At 39.2% G+C, this 19,734-nt stretch overlaps 4 protein-coding genes across 4 annotated transcripts; 1 reads left to right on the top strand and 3 right to left on the bottom strand.

Annotated features, from left to right (window-relative positions):
* Window positions 1-825: 825 nt before the first annotated feature.
* On the top strand, window positions 826-3,929 carry LOC126788016 (uncharacterized). Its single transcript, XM_050513966.1, has 3 exons — window positions 826-1,000; window positions 1,223-2,825; window positions 3,242-3,929. Exons 2-3 carry the CDS (start codon window positions 1,360-1,362, stop codon window positions 3,483-3,485), a joined length of 1,710 nt encoding a protein of 569 aa, XP_050369923.1. The 5' UTR covers window positions 826-1,000; window positions 1,223-1,359; the 3' UTR covers window positions 3,486-3,929.
* A 3,546-nt stretch (window positions 3,930-7,475) lies between these two features.
* LOC126787462 (transcription factor MYB64-like) lies at window positions 7,476-9,614 on the bottom strand. Its single transcript, XM_050513345.1, has 3 exons — window positions 9,151-9,614; window positions 8,915-9,041; window positions 7,476-8,420 (listed from the first exon to the last, which is right to left on the bottom strand). Exons 1-3 carry the CDS (start codon window positions 9,612-9,614, stop codon window positions 7,476-7,478), a joined length of 1,536 nt encoding a protein of 511 aa, XP_050369302.1.
* A 2,043-nt stretch (window positions 9,615-11,657) lies between these two features.
* On the bottom strand, window positions 11,658-14,232 carry LOC126788022 (GDP-mannose transporter GONST2-like). The gene is made up of 9 exons (XM_050513974.1): window positions 14,111-14,232; window positions 13,440-13,653; window positions 13,071-13,210; window positions 12,711-12,840; window positions 12,504-12,602; window positions 12,264-12,418; window positions 12,061-12,177; window positions 11,865-11,962; window positions 11,658-11,782 (listed from the first exon to the last, which is right to left on the bottom strand). Exons 1-9 carry the CDS (start codon window positions 14,230-14,232, stop codon window positions 11,739-11,741), a joined length of 1,119 nt encoding a protein of 372 aa, XP_050369931.1. The 3' UTR covers window positions 11,658-11,738.
* A 1,733-nt stretch (window positions 14,233-15,965) lies between these two features.
* Window positions 15,966-17,706, bottom strand: LOC126788023 (uncharacterized). The gene is made up of 3 exons (XM_050513975.1): window positions 16,430-17,706; window positions 16,213-16,323; window positions 15,966-16,052 (listed from the first exon to the last, which is right to left on the bottom strand). The coding sequence occupies exon 1, from the start codon at window positions 17,542-17,544 to the stop codon at window positions 16,444-16,446; it is 1,101 nt and encodes a 366-aa protein (XP_050369932.1). The 5' UTR covers window positions 17,545-17,706; the 3' UTR covers window positions 15,966-16,052; window positions 16,213-16,323; window positions 16,430-16,443.
* Window positions 17,707-19,734: the final 2,028 nt, after the last annotated feature.

Below are 19,734 nucleotides of genomic sequence, written 5' to 3'. Positions count from 1 at the left end.
TTTAGCTTCTTCATCGAAGACGAAGTCACGAAAATAGTATAAATTGTTGCATGAAAAGGTCTTCAACGATGATCATCGCGCGATCAATCAATTATTTTTCACATAATTGTTAGGGAGAAATTTATTATCATTAACTTCATTAATTGAGCTATAGTTTGTCCATAACATTCACAAGGTTCAAAGGATTTGTTTTGAGCTAATTAATCTATATCATCAAATGTAATCAAAGTTAAGTTGATCATGAAACTCATACTCAATCACTTTTAAATGTAAGAAGAATATTTTTAAAAATATATTATTTTGTTCTCAATTGTTAGATGTAATTTAAACGATAATTGAACGTGAACTTCTTAATTACTAATATTGAAGAGAGTATGTTTAGCCTCGCTCTATAAAATTATATGATTTTCCTTTAAAAGGTTACGAACTAAATAAATTTGAATACAACATACAGAATTACCTAAAAGCCCAATCACACAGGAGGGCGGTAGTCACGGTTCCCTATAAACAGAGGCGGTGGTCGGTTCAACACGTGGTATTTCACCACGAGCCAGAGCAGATCAACATGGTCCGCGTAGCTCGCCGCGGGATCAAACTCTTCTTGAAGTTTCCTTTTTTTTTTTGAGTAATACTTCTTGAAGTTTCCTGGTAAAGACCCTTTTTGGGTGCAACAACTCGCCAGTTTTGCCGGGACTCAACTCCGATATTAAACCCCCATCCCATGCCCTTATTCGTAACTTTGCTAAATATCTCAGTAACTCAACCGCCTCACCGAGCCTTCCGTAAACATACGACACTCCCCGATTATTTATACTTCCTCCCAAACCAAATTTACATTTTGCACCCCCGAGATTTTTTTCATGTGAACCGTCCAAAGTGGTCGTCATTCGTGCGTGTATATATAAAACTCCAAAGAGTTAGAGCTCACTTATTGTACTTCACACGGGAAATCTCCAGAGCTTGATCGGAAAACTCACCGGAGTTCGTGGATCAATAAAAAGTGAGTTGGCTTTCTTATTCAAATATGCTTCGGGATCCAATGTTTCCATGGTTTTCGTGTAGACGTGTTTGAGTGGCATCGGGTTTTGTTTCTTCTTCCGATCCGATTTTTCTGCTAAAAATGAAATGAGTTCGCCATGATACTCCTCCTGTGTGCTTGAAATAGGCTTTTCCGGGAAAACTGGCACGTGCTTTTCTGATCGCAATTTGTTTTCTTTTTCAGGTTTGGGGGAGTGAATCTGAAGCCAACGACTTTTAGCAGATCCGATTTTGCGTTTTATAGAAAGAGAAGAGAGGAAGATTCAGTCTTTTCCTTTTTCATCAATTTTGGGATTTCTGAAAGCTTTTTGGATCTGAGAAATGGTGGTGAAAGTAGCTTCGACCTGTTTGCAATGGTCGCAGCCCATTGTTCCCCACTCTACACCTTCCTCTCAGACCCGAGCCTCGGCCATTTCGACTCCGTCATCTAATAGGCGGAGCCGCGGCGGTGGCGACGGCGGAGCTTTGTTGTGTATGTACTTTCAGAAGCTAAACCGGTCGGCTCTGTTCGGGACGCCGTCGACTAGGCTACGCCGGTCGCAGTCTTGTGAGTCTCCGAAGCCACCGAGGAGTCGAGCCATCCGCCGCGGCTTCAGTGCCAGCCTGGACGCCTTTTCCGACGAGGAATTCTCTAGGAAGATTCAGGAATTGGCTCTCAGGTTCCAGCTCTCCGACGACGACGGTAACGCCGTTAGTTCTGACTCATCCGAAGCCGCTTCAGAAACTCACGGCGTTAGAGACGGGGAGGATTTCGGTGTTTTGAGCGAGGAGTCGTCTAGGATGAGGTTTCTACAGAGCAACAGTCGGTTCCCGCACGATTTGGAGCCTCCGTGGCCGTCGGATTGGCACGAGATTGTCCCCGAGGCGAGCATCGAACGAAAGGCCAACAGCGTCGACCTCCCTCTGTCGCTTCGAATGATTAAGAGGAAGCTGCAATGGCAGCAGGATGTCTACTTCAGAGACGTCGGCGAATCGGCCTACTGCTCTATGAGGAGGGCCTTTTCTTCCATGGTGTTCATCATCCGAGAGCTCCACAGCTCCTGTCTACAGATGCGAGAGGCCTTGTTTTACGAAGATTTACGGGGAATTCTGGGCCGAGTTCAGAAAGAGATGCAGGCTTCTTTCGTGTGGCTGTTTCAGCAAGTCTTCTCTCAAACGCCCACGCTAATGGTTTACGTGATGATCTTACTCGCGAATTTCACCGTCTACTCGGTAGGCCACAACGCCGCCATTGCAGCCCCTCCGCCTGCTTACGCAGCCGCGACAGAAGCAGTTTCCATGTCGACGGATGTTCAAGATGACCAAAGCACCACCCAATTTGATTCCTCGACGAGTAAATCTTACAGAGTTTCTTCATCCTCCGGTGGGAAGACGACTTCCATTGGAGGAGGCAGCGGCGGAGGGGGGAATGTCCGCCCCGTAGGGAGCGGCACTGAAGGGGACGGAGGGTTTGACGGTTCTGATCAGTACCGAACAATTGTCCCCGACGGTGCTTACCATTTGTCTATGGGGACAACAGGGCAAGAGAGCAGAGAAGAGGAGATGGCTCTGTGGAATTCAGTAGTGGAAGAAGCACATCAAATGCAAGGAAGAGATGAGTCTCTAGACCAAGAAACGATCCAGAGATTCGTATCACCCGTCAACGTAGAAATGGAAAGTGATGATTACGCAGAGTACTTGAGAACGGAGATGTTCTACCAATCGGAATTGTCCAAAGAACCCAGCAATTCTCTCCTCCTCTCCAACTACGCTCAGTTCCTCCACCAAGTTGCTCATGACAATGATAGGTATACTTCATTTCACACTCTTTTTGCATCAAATTACCATTCTGTTATACATTTTTAGCATCAAATATCAATCTTTTAGTTTCTAGTTTAAAAAATTCTTGGGTTGTTAGTTATCTGGGACTAGTAGTAGAACTTCATCGTAGTCCTTTGTTTGGTGTCAATGAACAAGAAAATAAAGGGACCAAAAGTAAAATCTTTGGGTTTTAGTGTCTATTCGTGTTTGTTGTCATGGTGCTCAAATTTTTTTGGCAAGACATGGTGGTCAAATTTGGTGATAGAGTGATAGGTGCGTGTGTGGTCGTTTTTCTATCAAGGGCAAACTGGCTAACGCGGCTTGAGAGACTTGACTTTTATTTGTGTAGTTGATAAACTGAGATTATGCCTTTCACTAATGGTGGATTTGTTTAATGTTACAGAGCTGAAGTGTACTTCAAGAGGGCAGTAGGGGTGGAGCCGGCGGACGCGGAGGCCTACAATAAGTACGCCACCTTCCTATGGAGGGCGAGAAACGACTTGTGGGCGGCGGAGGAGACCTACTTGGAAGCCATTAACGCCGATCCCAGCAACTGTTACTATGCAGCTAATTACGCTCATTTCCTCTGGAACACGGGCGGCGAGGACACGTGTTTCCCTCTCGGCGACGCCACGGAAGAAGCTTAGCTGAATAAAATGCACGCGGAAAATGAAAGATATAATAAACCTAATAGACTAGGGAACAAGCCACCGTCTTCCCTTTGCTTTCCCATCTCCCTGGAATTGGGTTTGTATATTCTCAAAAAACAAATATATAAAAAATAAAAGGAGAGAAATAGAAGGGTCATTTAGTATTTTCATCCTGAAATCATGGGCGGCGGAAGTGGTGGCGTTGGGAAGCTAGCGGAGGAGGATGCACGTGACAGAGAATGGGACGTATGGAGATGGTTTTGGCTTCTGAGAGACTGTCGTTATTAATTATTATTTTTGGTTTACAGAAAAACACATGGCAAAGTGTAATTAGCTGCTGTAATTATGTGCCCATCTTTAAATTAGTACAAAAACAATCGAAAAGATTTAATATAAAATTTTCTCATAAAGCACGTGTTTCTCGTGCATTTTTGCTTTCTATCTATCTGGGTCATTTTCCCTCGTAATCTTTGGCTATGGATATGCTCTGGAAATGTCTGGTGTCTATCGCGGAGTAATGAACCTTTGCTTATTGCTTGTGGAGAAAAAATCGGAATCATTTTGTGACTTTTTTGTATGAAGGAACAATGATTACCCCAATTCTTTGATGAATGGTGATTGTTCGTGGGGTGGCTAAAACAAGTTTTGAAATCCCTTGGTCACTTGGTGGTGACTTGCCTAGCCTTTTGGTTGCAATGAGTGGGTTCTGTTTTTGGTGAAGCTCAATCAAAGGATTCATCATTCATGGCTTCATGGTTCAGATCATGCAACACTAACTTGATATAAGTTGGTTCGAGATGCTAGAGCTCAAGCATGCAGGGGATACGCAGGGTCGGCCCCTGAAAAATTTGAGGCCCAGTGCAAAGAAAAAAAAAGGGTCTTTCTCCACACAAAAAAACAAACAGAAAACAAAAATTGGCCCTTATATTGAAAAAAAAAAACAAACAAAGAGAAAAAAAAATTTTGGAACTTGGCCCAGTGCGGTAGCACTGCCTGCCCCCCCCTCAGGGCCGGCCCTGGGGATACGTACTAGTGTACTATCAAGTTAATCAAGCTTTTTTCAACTCATTACCAAAAAAATCATATTTAACCCAACTACTCAAGTTAGGATCCATGATCATCTTGCCACTTTAATAAACTAAGAAAACACATAAGATACGATCCGTTCTTCAATAATGAAAACATGAGAATCCTTTTATATAGTTGTGCTATAAAAAACATGTGTTCTCCCAGTTTCCCAGTTTTGAGATCGATTCGGAGACAATATTCTTCTGCATCCTTCCATGGTATTCAGCAAAGTAACCCGAAGTTTGTCCCTTCAAACTTCGCAGTTTGGGAAAGGCAGAAACCTTAATGCCTGGTGGAATTTTTCCACTGTTATTACAAGATTTAAAAACCAAGTGACTAGACATGGCATTTTGATCTATCTTGAATAATAGTAAGTATACAGTCAAATTCAAATGGAAGCATCTACTGAAATGGGATCCTCAGGATTAGGTTAGCGGCCAAGCAGAATATGACGGTTTCTTCACGTGAAAATGGAAGGTGGTTGTGACTTGTGATTAGTTAAGGAGACCAAGCCAGATTGCTCCCACCTCTACTAGTCCTTCTATAATGTCTAAGTTCATCTCCTCCCCATTCCTTGCCTCCCCCATACCTTCTTCACATTGTTTTCATGAATTCTTCTCCATTCTCCATACCTATTTCTCACTCTTATTCATCGAATACCGTTCTGAATTAAAGCTAAACCTGCAGGGTTATATGACTTATATCGATGTGCATGGACAATGCATAGTAAGAAGTTTCAAGTTACTACTCCCTATCTGTAAAGTTATTAAAGAATCACTTGGGATTGTAACTAACGCTTAATCACCAGACATGAGTCACGATATAAATCAATCGTAGGAGCACTTTATGGCGTGTTTGGACAATTGACTAGTTGTAGAAGTTTCTGAGTTGTGAGGAGGAAGTTTTCACGGTTCAAAGTTAGTCAATTCTTAGTGTTTTATTTCCTCAAGAAAAATTGTGACTACCAAATAGTTCCTCACAAAGTAGTGCTAGCCTTTGTGCCTTTAGATGCATGCATGTAACTAATTTAGTAACCTATGAATTGTCAATGCTTTCAGGCAATCGTGAGACTATTATCACGAGGATATGCCGAGGTGAAAAAAATTGAAGCAGGGAAATTCTCGTTTTCTACTTCTAATCTTTTACAATCACATATTCACTTTCCTTTTACTTTGCATATTGTATCAGATTATCAGTCTACTCTCATTAATAGTCGCATACTGCTAACATTTGATTTAGTCAGCAAGCTATAGGTCCTTACCCAAATGTAGGCAAGGTAACAATCAATACAGATCCAAAGTCCAGTTTCACTATTTTACTATCACGTACAGTATATTTCCCTCATTTTCTCATGGAAGACCTCTAAAATAACAAGCTAATGACAACTTTGAACTTTTTTTGTGTCATTGTTTGTACTAAAAAGGGTTAATTCCTCTTATGGTACCTAAAGTATGGCTACTTGGACATTTAGTATATGATGTATGAAAATGGACAATTTGGTACCTTAAGTTTTCATTTGTAAGCCATTTTGGTACCTCTATTAATTTTGATCATATTTTTAGGGTTATTTTCGTCATTCTAGCCCTAAACTCGTTAAATTCACATTTTTCTTCATTTATTCCTATAATTACCTTTCTTTAGAGATAATTAAATTGATATATCTACTCCACTCAGCATCTACTTCGCATATATCGAAAATACATTTCTTTTTTAATATACTTATTGTATCCTAATTATTTTCTGCAAATGAAATAAATTGCCTTTATGCAATTATAATTTGTTATTAAAATATATATTTAAATTACTTATAATTAAAATTAATTTAGATTGATAGCTACATTATGAAAACTTATATACGTAAATCATTACAGATACTAAGTGGATGAGTTATCAAATTTTTAGTGATAATTTAGAGGCAATTTGGAGGTATTATGAAAAAATGAAATAAAATAGAGATAGAATGACAGAAATAACCCTGAAAATATGGTCCAAATTGACATAAGTACCAAAGTGGCCTAAATTTGAGAACTTTAGGTACCAAATTGTCAGTTTTCATACATTAGATACCAAATTGTCCAAATAGCCAAACGTCAAGTACAATAGGAGAAATTTAACCTACCAAAACTAGCCATTATATAGCACAATTTGGGTCAAGTAACGAAAATGAGTCATTTTGGGAAACCCAACAACGGGCCCAAAGGGTCTTAATAGTTTTCTTTCATTTTGGACGTCATTTTCCCATGCATGCATGATATTCTACGTTCTTCCCTAATTTCGTACGTAGTTGGTTTCTTTCTTACAAACTTGCTAGCTCTCTTCTTACTTCGAGCCTCCGATCAGTGAAGGGAAGAAACCATAACTAGTAACTACTATCCGGCCTATAATGACATATGACTAATATAAGAGAGCAAACGCAAGTGAGAGAGATCGCGCGAGATTGCTCAAAAGAATTAAGATCAGTCGGTATGCATGTGTAGTGTAGCATATAACTCTGTTTAGAGAACAAACTGCAATGAATATAGAGTTCAGGTTGGGACGAATATTCCTCCGACCTCTTCAACATGTCCACCAAAAGCCATCGTCAACAAATTGTAATGAAGCATAGGCCGTTATGAAAAGTAAGAAGATGACACAACAAACAGACCTGAGGAAAGTAGCACACCCAGAAAATAATAATGATTGCAACAGAAGTTCAACAACAAAACGAAAACCACACACCATTTGTTCACAGTCACAACTGACTCAGGAGAAAACAAGAAACAAAGCTAAAACTGAACCACATTGGTATTTTTCTGCATGCCCAAACAGAAAACGAAAAAAGCTCCAGCCTTCAAATTTCCAAGGTGACCCCATTATAAATGACGGTTTCCGAGCTAGCTAGCTACTGGCCAATTGAGAACTTTGGATCGTTCTTGGCGATCAATAGAAGCTTGGGGTCTTGGTACCTTGAGCAAACTGAGAAGATGACGAAAAGGAAACCATCTCAATCAGATCCATCTCTGTCCTTTCAGTTGCAGAAGCTGCTTGATGTTGATGAGCCACCAAATCAATGTCCATATTACTGTAATTACCCAAGTGATGATCTTGATTCGCTGAATATGACGATGAACTGGCTCCTCCATTTAAGAGGTAAGAGAGGTAATGATCAGATCTGATATGGGTAGTAAGGGGATTAATGAATCGCGAGTCTTCTGTAAAATTCCCCATGTGAGATTCTATAGTTTGAACTGCTGCGTGGAAGTCGTTGTTGGTGGACATATTTGGTTTTGGAGTTGAAGTGGAAAACCAATCAGTAGTATCCATTGGACTTGCAGTTCGGCCATTATTGTGATTGTCAATGAGTAATGGCTGTTGCTGCTGCAGAATGGGAACAATATTGTTGTTGTTGAAGAAGTTTTGCATGAAGATAAGTTCCTCATCATTGCAGGAAATTGCAATGTTCAACGGAGAGTGGTCACAACTAGATAAGTCCGATGGGTCTGAGAGCATATTGAAGGGAATTTTTGAAGGTTCTTCCTGGGTGAGAGTGGAGGAGCTGGTAGGGGTAGTGGTGCTCATATTGCTTGGGGTAGGGGTTACATTGGAAGAAGAGTTGTTAGGTTTGTCATTGAAATTCTTGCTTCTTATGTAGTTCTGAAGTATGGAAGGTTGAGGAGGCTTATTTGATGATGATGGTTCATTTTTCATATCTGTCTGTTTGTTCTTTCTCCTTGAATTCTGCCTCCTTTTTGTAGCATTCCAATGATTCTTGATAGCATTTTCGGTTCTTCCGGGAATGCGTTTGGCAATCTCTGCCCAACGGTTGCCAACCTCAGCATGAGCTTCCACTAATATCTTCTCTTCCTCTTCAGTCCAGCTATCTTTCTGAGAACAAGAAAACAACCAAGAAGAAATTGGCATATGTTTAATTAATTAATCGCACTCTACACTGGAGCTAAGTGAAACCCAAATATGTAGCGTTCAAACTGAAATACAAAACCCTTGGAAAATTGAATTACAAATAGTATGAAAGTTAGACAATATATGAGGAAATGATCGAACAAGAGAAACCCTAGATTGCTTTACATTATGATATTTAACTTACCTGAATGGAAAGAGAGAAAATTGTCTTTAGATCTAAACATAGATCCTTAAAATCTTCACAATCTATATTTGAACAGTTGACTTCGCGGACTTGGAGCATAGATTTATCTTAATCGACTATGAACTAGCTAATAATTAATTGAATATACCAAGAATCTAACCAAACAAAAACACTACAATCTAAGAACTAATCCCAAAGGTTTTAGTTCTAGATTTTAGGAAAACAATTGTTAGAATGAAATTTATATCAACATTATATAAGATTAAGAACAAACCTTGATATCAGGGCGCAAATGATTATGCCACCTTTCTCTACATTGCTTCCCGGCTCTACCTACAAGCTTCTCAGCTATCTGTGCCCATTTCCTCACTCCATATTGCTTCACCAACCTAATCAGCTTTCTGTGATATTTGAAACAAGAACAAACAAGAATTATTTTACATCACTAGCTATATATTTACACATAAACAACATAAATGGGTGAGACATGCATTTGTAAATGCAATTTACCTGTCTTCATCATATGTCCACTGTCCTTTGATTAAAGGCACAGATGAACCCTTTTTGGTTCTCTTTCCAACCCCTTTAGATCCCACCTTCACCTGATCATCTTTGAACCCCATGTTAGGGTTTTGAATTTTCTCTGGAGGCCAAGTCATGGCCTCACTAGGATCATAAAAGAGTTCTTCCAAGCTAGTCTCTCCGAGACTACTCGGGGGCCAATTCGAACAAGCCTGTAGATCATCCATTGCACAACCAAATGAGGAAACCCCATTTGAGGACATGAGTCTCTCTTTGTTTTTTGCATTGTTCTGAGACCACAGGAACCTGTCTATGGCCGTCAACGGAGGACCAGGCTTGAAGAGCTGGTGCTGACGCTGATGAGGAGTTTGTATGTGATTGTTTCTAAATCCATATACACTGTGATGATGGTGAAGATTTTGATCAGAAGCAGCACTATCTTCTCCTTCCATGTTTGGACTGGAAGGTTCAGGGAAATTAAGAAGAGGGAAAAGGGACTAATTCAGGCTTGAATTATTCCAGGGGAGGGTTTTGTGGGTTTGTTTGTTCTTTCTCTGTTTGTGAGAGAAAGAGAGAGATGAGAGGGAAGAGAGAATGAGACACGTACACACCATAATAGAGCTGGGGGAAAAGCTTGAACTAAGCCTTGTAATCAGCCACATCGAATAATAGCCGTCGATCTAAATGTTGATCCATCGGTTGGGAATTGGTTGTCGCTGTAACTCCTGAGCTTCCTCTATCGTACAAAAGTAGGAAGAGCTAGAGGAGCGATTAGTGGGTTCGTTATTAAACACACAATTATAAATTAAATCAATTCTATTACCATAAATTAATTTGAAATTTGGATAAAATTAAGAATGGTAATTTTGGTAGCACAATGCTGGAATGACAGATATATCCCTTGATACAGTGAACACAAAATATAGAAGAAAAAGATATATTAACAAGAAAAAATGACAGCTAAATGATCGATGAAATTTGTGCAACCTCCTAATGGGCATGTACATGAGGGGTATACTTGACTATTGAGACTATGACTGGAAACTACATACTGGATAGACAGTACAAAACTGTTGTACTATTGAGTCAATTATGAGATAAAATACATATTTTTTTTTAAAGGAGATTAATTATGACTTATTAGGAAGCTGAATTTTGGCAAAATAATATGCCTTTGATCGCCTGTGTATGGCTACTAAATGCAATTGTTGAGGTTCTATGCTTGGAAACCTATACCATTATTCTTTCAATTTGAGCTACCTCTTTGTGGTTTAGCTTTGTTTTTCCCCATTAACTTTAGTTCTTGGGTTTTATTGGAGATGGGAAAGAAATATGTGGCTTGCATACGGCCTCAAAATAACCATTATTCTGAGAATGCAGGTTTGGCAATTCGTAATTTAATCTATTTAGGACATTATTCTCAAGTCAAGAGACTGCAGTAAATATTTACATGGACGTTACTTGTAGTAGATGAAGAGATTTTAATTAAGAAATTAATACAGTAATAGTGTTAATATCCAGCTGAATGATTACTCAGAAATTTGAAAAAGGAAATTTAGAGCTGTATAGTCTAAATTTATATTTGTTGTCCGATCCCTAATGTTATATTGGTTTGGTTTGAGGATTGAAATATCCGTAGGAATCAGAAATTGTGATTCCCAGAACACTTTCGATAACAATGGGAAACTAATAAAAATGGAACGAGTAGAGACCAAATTGATATCTGTAACTGCCAATAAGAAAAGTTTTTTTTTTTATAAAATGTCGTTTTGATCAAGCAGAGTGTTCTGAGGTGAGGACAAAGAAAGCAAAAAATTCGTTCCAATTGTCCCATGAATGAAATAACCATTCCTCCTTTCAATTGTGTCTTTTGATAGGAAAATGTTGGTGTAGCTAAAAATCAGAAAATCATTGGCAAATGGCAATCATCTCTATGCTTGCTAGCCAGTTTCTCCCGGAAATGGCTCCTTTATTTGACATACGTCATACGTGCCCTCAAATTCATTTCTTGAAGATTTCAGTTCTTCATTTTAAGGCCTGCATTTAGGTAAAATGTATAATTTGTAAGGTATTACTTCATAGTATCAGCTACTGCATTGTTGGAGTTCTTCCATTTTTGGTTTTCAAACGAGATCAAGGACGATCTTGATGTGGCTTTGCTCGGTAAGCTGGTTTCGTTCTGAATGAAATTAGGGGAAGGATGATCATCTGATCAGAAATGACTGATACTGTTTAAATAACAAAATTTAGCTACAAGTATAACATGTTTGTTAAAAATAAGAAGTTGGACATGAATTGTTTCTCTCTTGCACTATCTGTATATTGAACGAGTAAGCAACATTCACTGTAACCGTATAGAGCTGCAATTTTCTAATCCTGTGACTCATTGATGACTTGAAGCCATGATCGCAGAGGAATAAAACTTTTGGCCTTCTTCAACCAAAAGCTTACTTAACAGAGTTTTCAGTTCCTGAAAACTGTTTTATGCAGCCATTCTGAATTAGCATGAGACGATATATCACTCGCCAACTAAGGAAGTGATTCCTCCATCTTTATCCTAATAAATTCATTCTGAATTAAGACATTTTGGCCCTGGCGAAGAATATTCCAGCGAATAAACCTGTAAAAAATTGTCATCACTATGTGAGTAATGATATCCCTACAATAGTATTTACGACCTAAGAGTTGAATATGTTGAGTACCAAATAGTATGCTGAAGAGGTTCGGTAGACTGAGAGGCACCCTGAACAAGACTAAACCAGCAAGAGAAATGGGAATTTTGTTTAAGGAACCCACCAGACTGTAAAGCAGAAGCACATCAGAAATAAGTTCTTATATATCTACTCCTGACTCGTAAGAAGTTAAGTTTTGAACTTGATCAATTACTGAGTATATTACCTATAGGTGGTTGGCCCAGTTTGATGCAGAAACCACATGGAAGTGAAGCTAATGGCAAGTCCAAGCAACCCGCTAGCTGTTGCAATAATCCAAAACATTGGCAACTTAACTACATCCCTGCATTTTGAAACCAAAAGTTTTTGTAATGATGAGCTAATTGTGCTTTTGAAAAACATATAAAGAACATCTCAACTTATGCTTACGCGTTAATCACATATTCCCATTCCCCAAACAGAACAATCAAGAAGGCAGCAAAAGGTAGAGATAGCAAGTTATTCAACAAGACCATTGAAACTTCATTCAGAGATCCAGATCTTGTATGCTTTTTGGCTTCATCCATGACTCGCCGTAGAGTAAGCTATCACAAAAAGAAAAGTCTTGCTTACAGAAATAAAAATCACAGTAAAACTAAATTGATCCCCAGAACTTATAATTACGCTTACTGAGTAGCTTGCTGTTAGTATGCAATTTGAAAATTGCCAAGCATAACCTACACCATCAAAGGAGATATCTGTAATGCCACTGCTGATAGCTGAGATAATCTGAAATACATAAGGAAAATCATCAGAACTTGACTAAGAATATATAAGCATACACATTTCATCTAAATGGAAGAATGTATATGATCGTAGCTGATCTTGGAGATTTACCATCAGAAACATCGCAGTCCACACTTTCTGATTCTGGTGTTTCCGGAACATGTATAATTCTCCCAGAGCTGTTAAAATATTTGTCACATTCTTCAGAATGGTCACCATTGCAATATTTACGTATTTCAAACTGAAAGGAAAAAGGTGAACCACAATGGTAAGCTTTACATGTACGTTAGAATATCTGACTGTTAAAAGGATATATATACAACATCAAAATTGAACATAACTGGGATCATATCAGCAATATTCTCTTCAGAATTAGTCTTTTTTTAATTTCTTTTCCTTACAGGCCTGGATTGAGATTATACGCCCCAAATAAAATAGATAACCCAAAATGCAAAAATGAAGCATACCTACCTATACATGCCTGATACAAGCATGCCGATGAAGATTACATTAACAGGGATCCAGACCTTAACCAGTTTCCAATTGAGCTTTTCCACAGTAACAAATCCAGAGAAGTCCAACAATACAACAATTACAGTACTTATCAAGTTCTGCAGAAATGACATGGAATCAGATCCCATTATGGCTGGCTAAATTTATGCTTTGCATTATGATCATAAAAGGAGATATCACTCAACTATCAGCCTACCTAGACAATACACAACAGAAGAATGCATGAAGCAGATGATTCTTGATACTAGAACTGATAATAAAAAATATTTCTCATGATTCATTGTGGCCAAAAAGGAATCAAGTAAGAGGTAATGCAAAATGACATACTTGATAGAACATCAACGATACTCCTGCATTGAAGTTGTAACCGGATAGAACAATTTTATTGAGCAAAATCATGCTACACGATGAGAGGCAATATGCTGTCCCAGACAGCAAAGGTTCAGATTTCTTGGCTGACCCATGTCCATGCTTTTCATTTCCGTCACTGGAATTAACAGAGACGGTGTCACCATGCCCTGCTCGATTCCCTCTGAACAACCTGCTTGAAGAACAAACCACAAAGCTTGCATATCATGCCCCTTTCACAAAATCACAATGTACATACTTAATCCTATATTTAAATAATCTCCTTATTCGAATATAGTAGAGCTTATGAATCCACTGTAGACAACAATCTTTAAGAGCCACAAAGCTTGCCAATTGATATTGCCCTTTCACTCTATTAAGTATATAATTACATTCACAGTGAAAATTTCTATTAACTAAACCACATGAGTAAGCAATCCTGATTTTTATCAGGCTTCAACTTATAGAACGAAAGGTAGCAGCTAGCAACTTGATCACAATACGGCTTACAAATGAAAATTTTATGAACTTGATGTGAACAATTCACATCGGACAATATGTTTAGTTGAATTACATGACAAAAGATAGCCTCAGTTTGCTGGAACTTATAAAAAGATACAGAATGAACAAATAGCTGATGATGACTTTACCTGTCACTGAGAGTCATATTTCTCCGTTCTGCAAGAATACTATGAACTCCATTTGGTGAACCAACTTCTGGGTCCTCAATTTCATGGCCTTTAACTCCCTCTAACTTGTAGTCAGACGACATGTCACCAAACCTGCAAAACCATACACCCAGTTTCAAAAACGAAACTCAAATTTCCCTCCTCCATCAAATCTAAACTCTTACCAATCAAAATCGTTGCACGCTTACTACTTCAGTTTGCAGAGAAACACAACTAACATAACTCGAATACGAAAAGCCGGAACCCGAAAAGAGCTTATAATCAAAATGGAAAAGGGGATATCAAACGCGGCTAGAAGGATGTCGAAATTCATGCAGAAAACGTGAGTAGGGTAAGGTTGTATCTTTTGCAAAAGCACGCAAAGGGGTAAAGAGTAGTAAGCTGAAGAAGAATGAGAAGAGGAAGAATGAGTGGATCTGAGGCATGTGAGAAGGAGAGTGGGAATCAAGAAAGGAGGGACCTGATGGTAGAGAGGGCGTGAGATGAGGTGACAGAACACCGCCATGGAAATTGAATATTGGAGGAGCAACACTTCCCGAGGACTCCAAAGTCAAACCCCGCATGGCCGCAACGATCTGTCTCTGTTGCCTTGTTAGCTGAATTGAATATCACTCAAGAACGATCAGTGTTCGATTTTGCCTTTTGGGGATTTCAAACGGTTTGCTTTTTGCGCGGAAATTATGGGGATCATTTGGGCTTGGGCACGTTTGGGCTTTATTTGTTAGCCCAATTAATGAGCCTACAATCATCGGCGAGCATTCCCGTACTTGAGATTTCGCAGGAACATCAATCATTTTTAAGGGAAGAAGAAACCACTGATTCGTAGTCGCCCGAGCAGCAAATTAAATTATTCTCACTACTGGTACTTATGCCAAGACTTGCTACATGAACATCCTACGTATAATGCATATCTATCTTTCGTGCATTCCAGCATTTTTTGTATACGCCGATGTGTTATTGTTTTTGGTTTTGCACTGGACTTTTTGGTTAACTTAACTACATTGTGAAGGGGTCGATCTATTAACTTCTCAGTAGTTCTTTTCAGGCTGACGGTGCCATCTGTCTAAAGTTCACTTTCTCGTATATTGTCTGCTTTACTTTAGTCTTTGTATTCTGTCTTTGATTTCTCTATTGTTCTAAAGAGGGCTCAAATATGATGTTAAGGCTGGTTGTGAGTACGGAGGAGTCCTTGTGTTATGTATTTGTCTGTTTCATCCTAATTTTCTGTTAAACATACATTTTTATTTAATCAATTTCGCACGGTTTTCTTAACCGCGTTTAAGGTCCAAAGACTAATATTATGACCACCAAGAATAGGTTGAGATTTAATTCTGATAAATATTAAGAGAAATTGAACCTGAGTATAGAAGTTCCACATATAGAACCTGGGTATAGAATGTTTACTAATTCAACCACTTGTAGTGGTTGCAACGTACTCTTAATTTGTCATTTTATTATATTCACCGTTACGGTGTAACTCTCAGTGTAATCCAAATTAAAAGCATTCAACATGAAAATTAGAAAATTTAAGCATGGATCGAGTTTAAAAAACACCCGAAACATTGAAATAAAGATATTTACTACAAAAATCGGGTGGAATGATCTAATCCTTTTGCCACTCCTCGTTTAGAGGAATTTAGCCAAATATACGATATCGTTGGATACAACTCATACAAGCACTCGTTATTCAGCAAAGATAGTTTTCCCATCTAATAACAATATCGTCATGCGAGAGTAGAATCTCTGTTCTCAATTGATAAAATCATCAACTAATAGGAATCAGCCAAAATTGTAGAAGAAAATAACCAGTTTCCAATATTCACAAAGAGGAAGAGCATCATTTCACATAATGCACTATATTGACTGAAATACGATCATCAATCAAAAATTCAACTCTATATATGGGCTTGTCTACTGTGCAGCAAAATATGCTATACACACACAATTGTGTGGTGAAAAATAGGTATCATAAAATGCATAATGTAGGTGTAGGGGTTTGTTTATAGAGAAAAAATCTTGTTGCATACCATGTAGCAGCGTATAATATAATTTTTCCTATATATCGACATATTACTATTTCAAACTACATGACATGGAATAATCAATTACTATTCCGTTAAACATGCACTAAATTCTCATAGATCGAAATCCATGTGCCCTCCCCAATCGAAAACCTGTTCAAATCACCATCACAGCCACTAATCACAAAAATTCACATTCTTTAACACAATTTAATCAGGAAAAACCAAATTGGCAAATTCCATATTATCAAACCCTCACACTGTAATTTATTCTCAAACTGTATACACAATCACAAAGCAGGGGAGCACAGCCCGCGGGTTAAACACCAGGAGCTCCTCCTCATCTACCCTAATCTGGGTCCCACTCCCATTCCTCCCCACCACCGAGTCAAACCCGCCACCCTCCTTGTCCACGTCAACATCCGAGTCGCACCCGACCCGACCCGCCACTACGCGGCAGACCAGCATGGCCCTCTTCACGTTCATGAACTTGAACTCCTCCTCGATCTCCTCCGGTATCGCCACGTGCGCCCTGGAACTGCTAGACAGCGTGGAGATTCCGTCCAACTTGGCTGAGAACCCTGACTTGATGATCCCGCAAACGCTACAGTACTGCTGGTTGCATATGCCTGAGCTCCCGCCGGTTCCTAAGTCGCAGAGAAAAGTCGAGCAGTGAAATCTCAGCAGCTCATTCCCGTCGGCCACGCACCTCTCGTCTCTTCTCATGGCGCTGTTTCTGGCAGCTTTGGACTTCACTAACTCTCTGTACTCTTCAAACCTAGCAAGTATCTTGACGCTGTTGTGGATCTTCAGAATGCGGTGGATCACTGGGGTCTTCTTGGCGTCGGTCCATCCTGTATTGAATATGATCTGGACTATGTTCTTACCGGTGTCGCCGTTGAGGAGCTCCGACACGGAGTGCTTGACTGCTTGGTGGTGGTCGAGAGCTTGAGGCTTATGGAATATCTCGCCGCAAGTTGTGCAGGGGAAGATGTCGTTTCGGAGAGGGAAAAAGTGGTCATCTCCGGAGAATATGTCCGAGTCATCGGAGATTTTCGAAGGAGGGTCAGCTTTGATTTGAGGTGGAGAGACGAGAGAGACGAGTGAGTGGCTGGAGGAGCGAGGCGGCGTGGAGAGGTGGTGGGTTTGTGTTTTGGAGGACTTGAAGAGTTTCTTGAGATAGGACCAAGAGGAGGAAAGGGCCTTTTGGGGTTTTAGAGAGGGTTTGGAGATGAGTGAAGAGAGTCTGCGTTTATGGCGGTCGGGATTGGTAGTGGAGGCGGCGGCGGCGGGGGTGATAGTGAAGCAGCTGAGGTGGACGAGGAGGAGGAAGAAAGAGAGGAACCTGTTGAAGAATGATGACATGGTCGCCATTACTAGCTAGTGCATGAGGGAGAGAGCTACTCAAGCTAGGTAGTTAGACATGAAGGAGATCGACGAAGTGATTGAGAGAGAGCGATTGGGGAAATAGGAAATGATAGAATTGATGAAGAAAGCTGGATGGGACATGGAAGAAGAAGAATAAAGGTGAAAGAGGGTTAAGACTTAAAAAGAGTAGGTGGAACTTGGAAGGCAATTTCATGGTATCTCTTTGTCTGCGATCCATCTCTCCTCTGCGTATAATTGTGATTCTCGCTTCTAGAGGAGGAAGAGATATAATTAATTGTAGAGTTCCGCGATATTTTGGAATGGATAATATTTAGAAATGTGACACAATATTCTATTATATATATTCATATAATTCAGAATGATACTGCTAATAGAGATTACATACTGAGTTTTGTAGCGCAAACTTACTATAAAGCTTCAAACTTTATTACGTGGTGATCGAATTACTAGAAATGACAGATTCATTGAGCATTTCTCATTTTATTTTGGGTTCATTAATTTGTGAATGATATATTATGAAACATTATCAATGTTTGATGACATTTGCCATTTGGTAACAGTTTTATATGATATCTAGTTGATTAATACAATACTATAAGTGTTGCATTGCCTACTCTGCATTGAATTTTGCGGTCGAACTTCCTTCTACTAAACAAGAACATATATTTAGGCAGCTTCTATGAAACATAGTACCGTTACTCGGACGTGATGATAATATAATGACGTTTGGCTGTCATTAGTATATATATTTCTATTCAACGGTTGAGAATATGATGTCAAAATGGTAGCTGCATATCAATTTGAGAATGAAAGAATATATATACCGAGAATCGATAGAGATTTGATCCAATTTTTGGTTGGTTTTGGTGATTATATAGATGGGAACAAAATTAATACCGTAGTTATGTACATGCGCAGAGTACTCTTTGTTTTACTGTCACACGTCCTTAGGCACTTCTCATGAGTCATGACTAGAAGTGTGAAGCAAAAGATTCAAAACTATATGTATATGATATCAATGGACAACCCGAAATCCTTCATTAGGGCAACTGAGATTGGCATGTGGGGTTCCTCATGAAGCCATAAGCTGATGATGATAATCATGATCTGAATGCATGATCGAAGTACCACTGGAATCCCTGATCAAATTATATTAATTATATGGAAATTAAAGAATGAATTAACTTCAAAACAGTACTGCTAAATCGATGTTGTTCCACACGTGAAAGGTTCCCTCATTAAGCGGCCAAATCCATTTCATTAGCTATTTTTTTTTTCAGAATTTCGATTCAGATAAAACCAATATCCCAAGCCTTTTCTTAATTAGTTTATGAACTGATTCAACCGTTCAAGCTAGGGTTTCATAGTTAACAATATTTAACATGCATGCATTGCCTGGTCTCGAGCAGAATCCAAAGCCCTCTATTAACTTATCTATTTTGTCTGAAAAGATATGAAACAAATTCAGATCACGTCCATACCGTATTTGTCTAACTGCAGATATAGTTATATATGTAACCAAATTTTAATTGATGAGAAGCCATGACAAAATTCCACATATTGCTATCTTGCTATATCCACATATATATAAGTGAAACCAAGTTCGAGGGGAATTGGATTTAGCGCTTCACAGAATCCAATCAATCCATTGTTGCTAGTGGCAGTGCATTTTTGGAGACAGCTAGCTAGCTTTGCCTGTGAATGCGATTTCTTCCAGAATCCTGACCTTTTTTTTTTCGTTTTCGTCTTAAGGAATCAGATTCTACCTCCATGTTAACAAAGACTGAATTGTTTGCTGCTCATGTGATGTTGTCATCAACATATCCCCTCTTTTATACATCGATTTGGTACTCTTTCAATCAATAGCAAATGGGGCTAGTAATAAAACTTACCAACGGTGTTCATGTCATAGTTTAATTAAGTAATAGAACTTAGTAACGTGTTTAGGAATCATTAGGAAGGCTCATGAGCTAGCTCGTGGGTTCAACATCTTGTTTGAAATTGGGTCCCTCGTGAAGCTAACCAGCTGGCGGATGCAGCGCCATGGTGAGGTTGAGCTCTTCGGAATGGGCCAATAGGCCTCCTACCTCCCTCCTCAATGTTCTAAGAAGTGACGGCCTCCCTGGTCCTCCCTAGGTTTCCTTTCGTTCTTGCTTTTGAGCTTTGCCCTGTTTC

This window comes from Argentina anserina, chromosome 3 (genome assembly GCF_933775445.1).
Source record: "Argentina anserina chromosome 3, drPotAnse1.1, whole genome shotgun sequence".
NCBI lineage: Eukaryota > Viridiplantae > Streptophyta > Magnoliopsida > Rosales > Rosaceae > Argentina > Argentina anserina.
This window is presented reverse-complemented; position numbering and strand designations above follow the sequence as displayed.

Coding starts and splice junctions, on each gene's coding strand:
- LOC126788016 (XM_050513966.1), top strand. CDS start 1,360: ATGGTGGTGAAAGTAGCTTCGACCTGTTTGCAATGGTCGCAGCCCATT. Junction 2,826..3,241: donor GTTGCTCATGACAATGATAG/GTATACTTCATT, acceptor TTAATGTTACAG/AGCTGAAGTGTACTTCAAGA.
- LOC126787462 (XM_050513345.1), bottom strand. CDS start 9,614: ATGGAAGGAGAAGATAGTGCTGCTTCTGATCAAAATCTTCACCATCAT. Junction 9,042..9,150: donor TGGACATATGATGAAGACAG/GTAAATTGCATT, acceptor CAAATATCACAG/AAAGCTGATTAGGTTGGTGA. Junction 8,421..8,914: donor ATTTGCGCCCTGATATCAAG/GTTTGTTCTTAA, acceptor TCTTGTTCTCAG/AAAGATAGCTGGACTGAAGA.
- LOC126788022 (XM_050513974.1), bottom strand. CDS start 14,232: ATGTCGTCTGACTACAAGTTAGAGGGAGTTAAAGGCCATGAAATTGAG. Junction 12,419..12,503: donor TACTAACAGCAAGCTACTCA/GTAAGCGTAATT, acceptor TTTTTGTGATAG/CTTACTCTACGGCGAGTCAT. Junction 11,783..11,864: donor CCTCTTCAGCATACTATTTG/GTACTCAACATA, acceptor AATTTTTTACAG/GTTTATTCGCTGGAATATTC.
- LOC126788023 (XM_050513975.1), bottom strand. CDS start 17,544: ATGGCGACCATGTCATCATTCTTCAACAGGTTCCTCTCTTTCTTCCTC.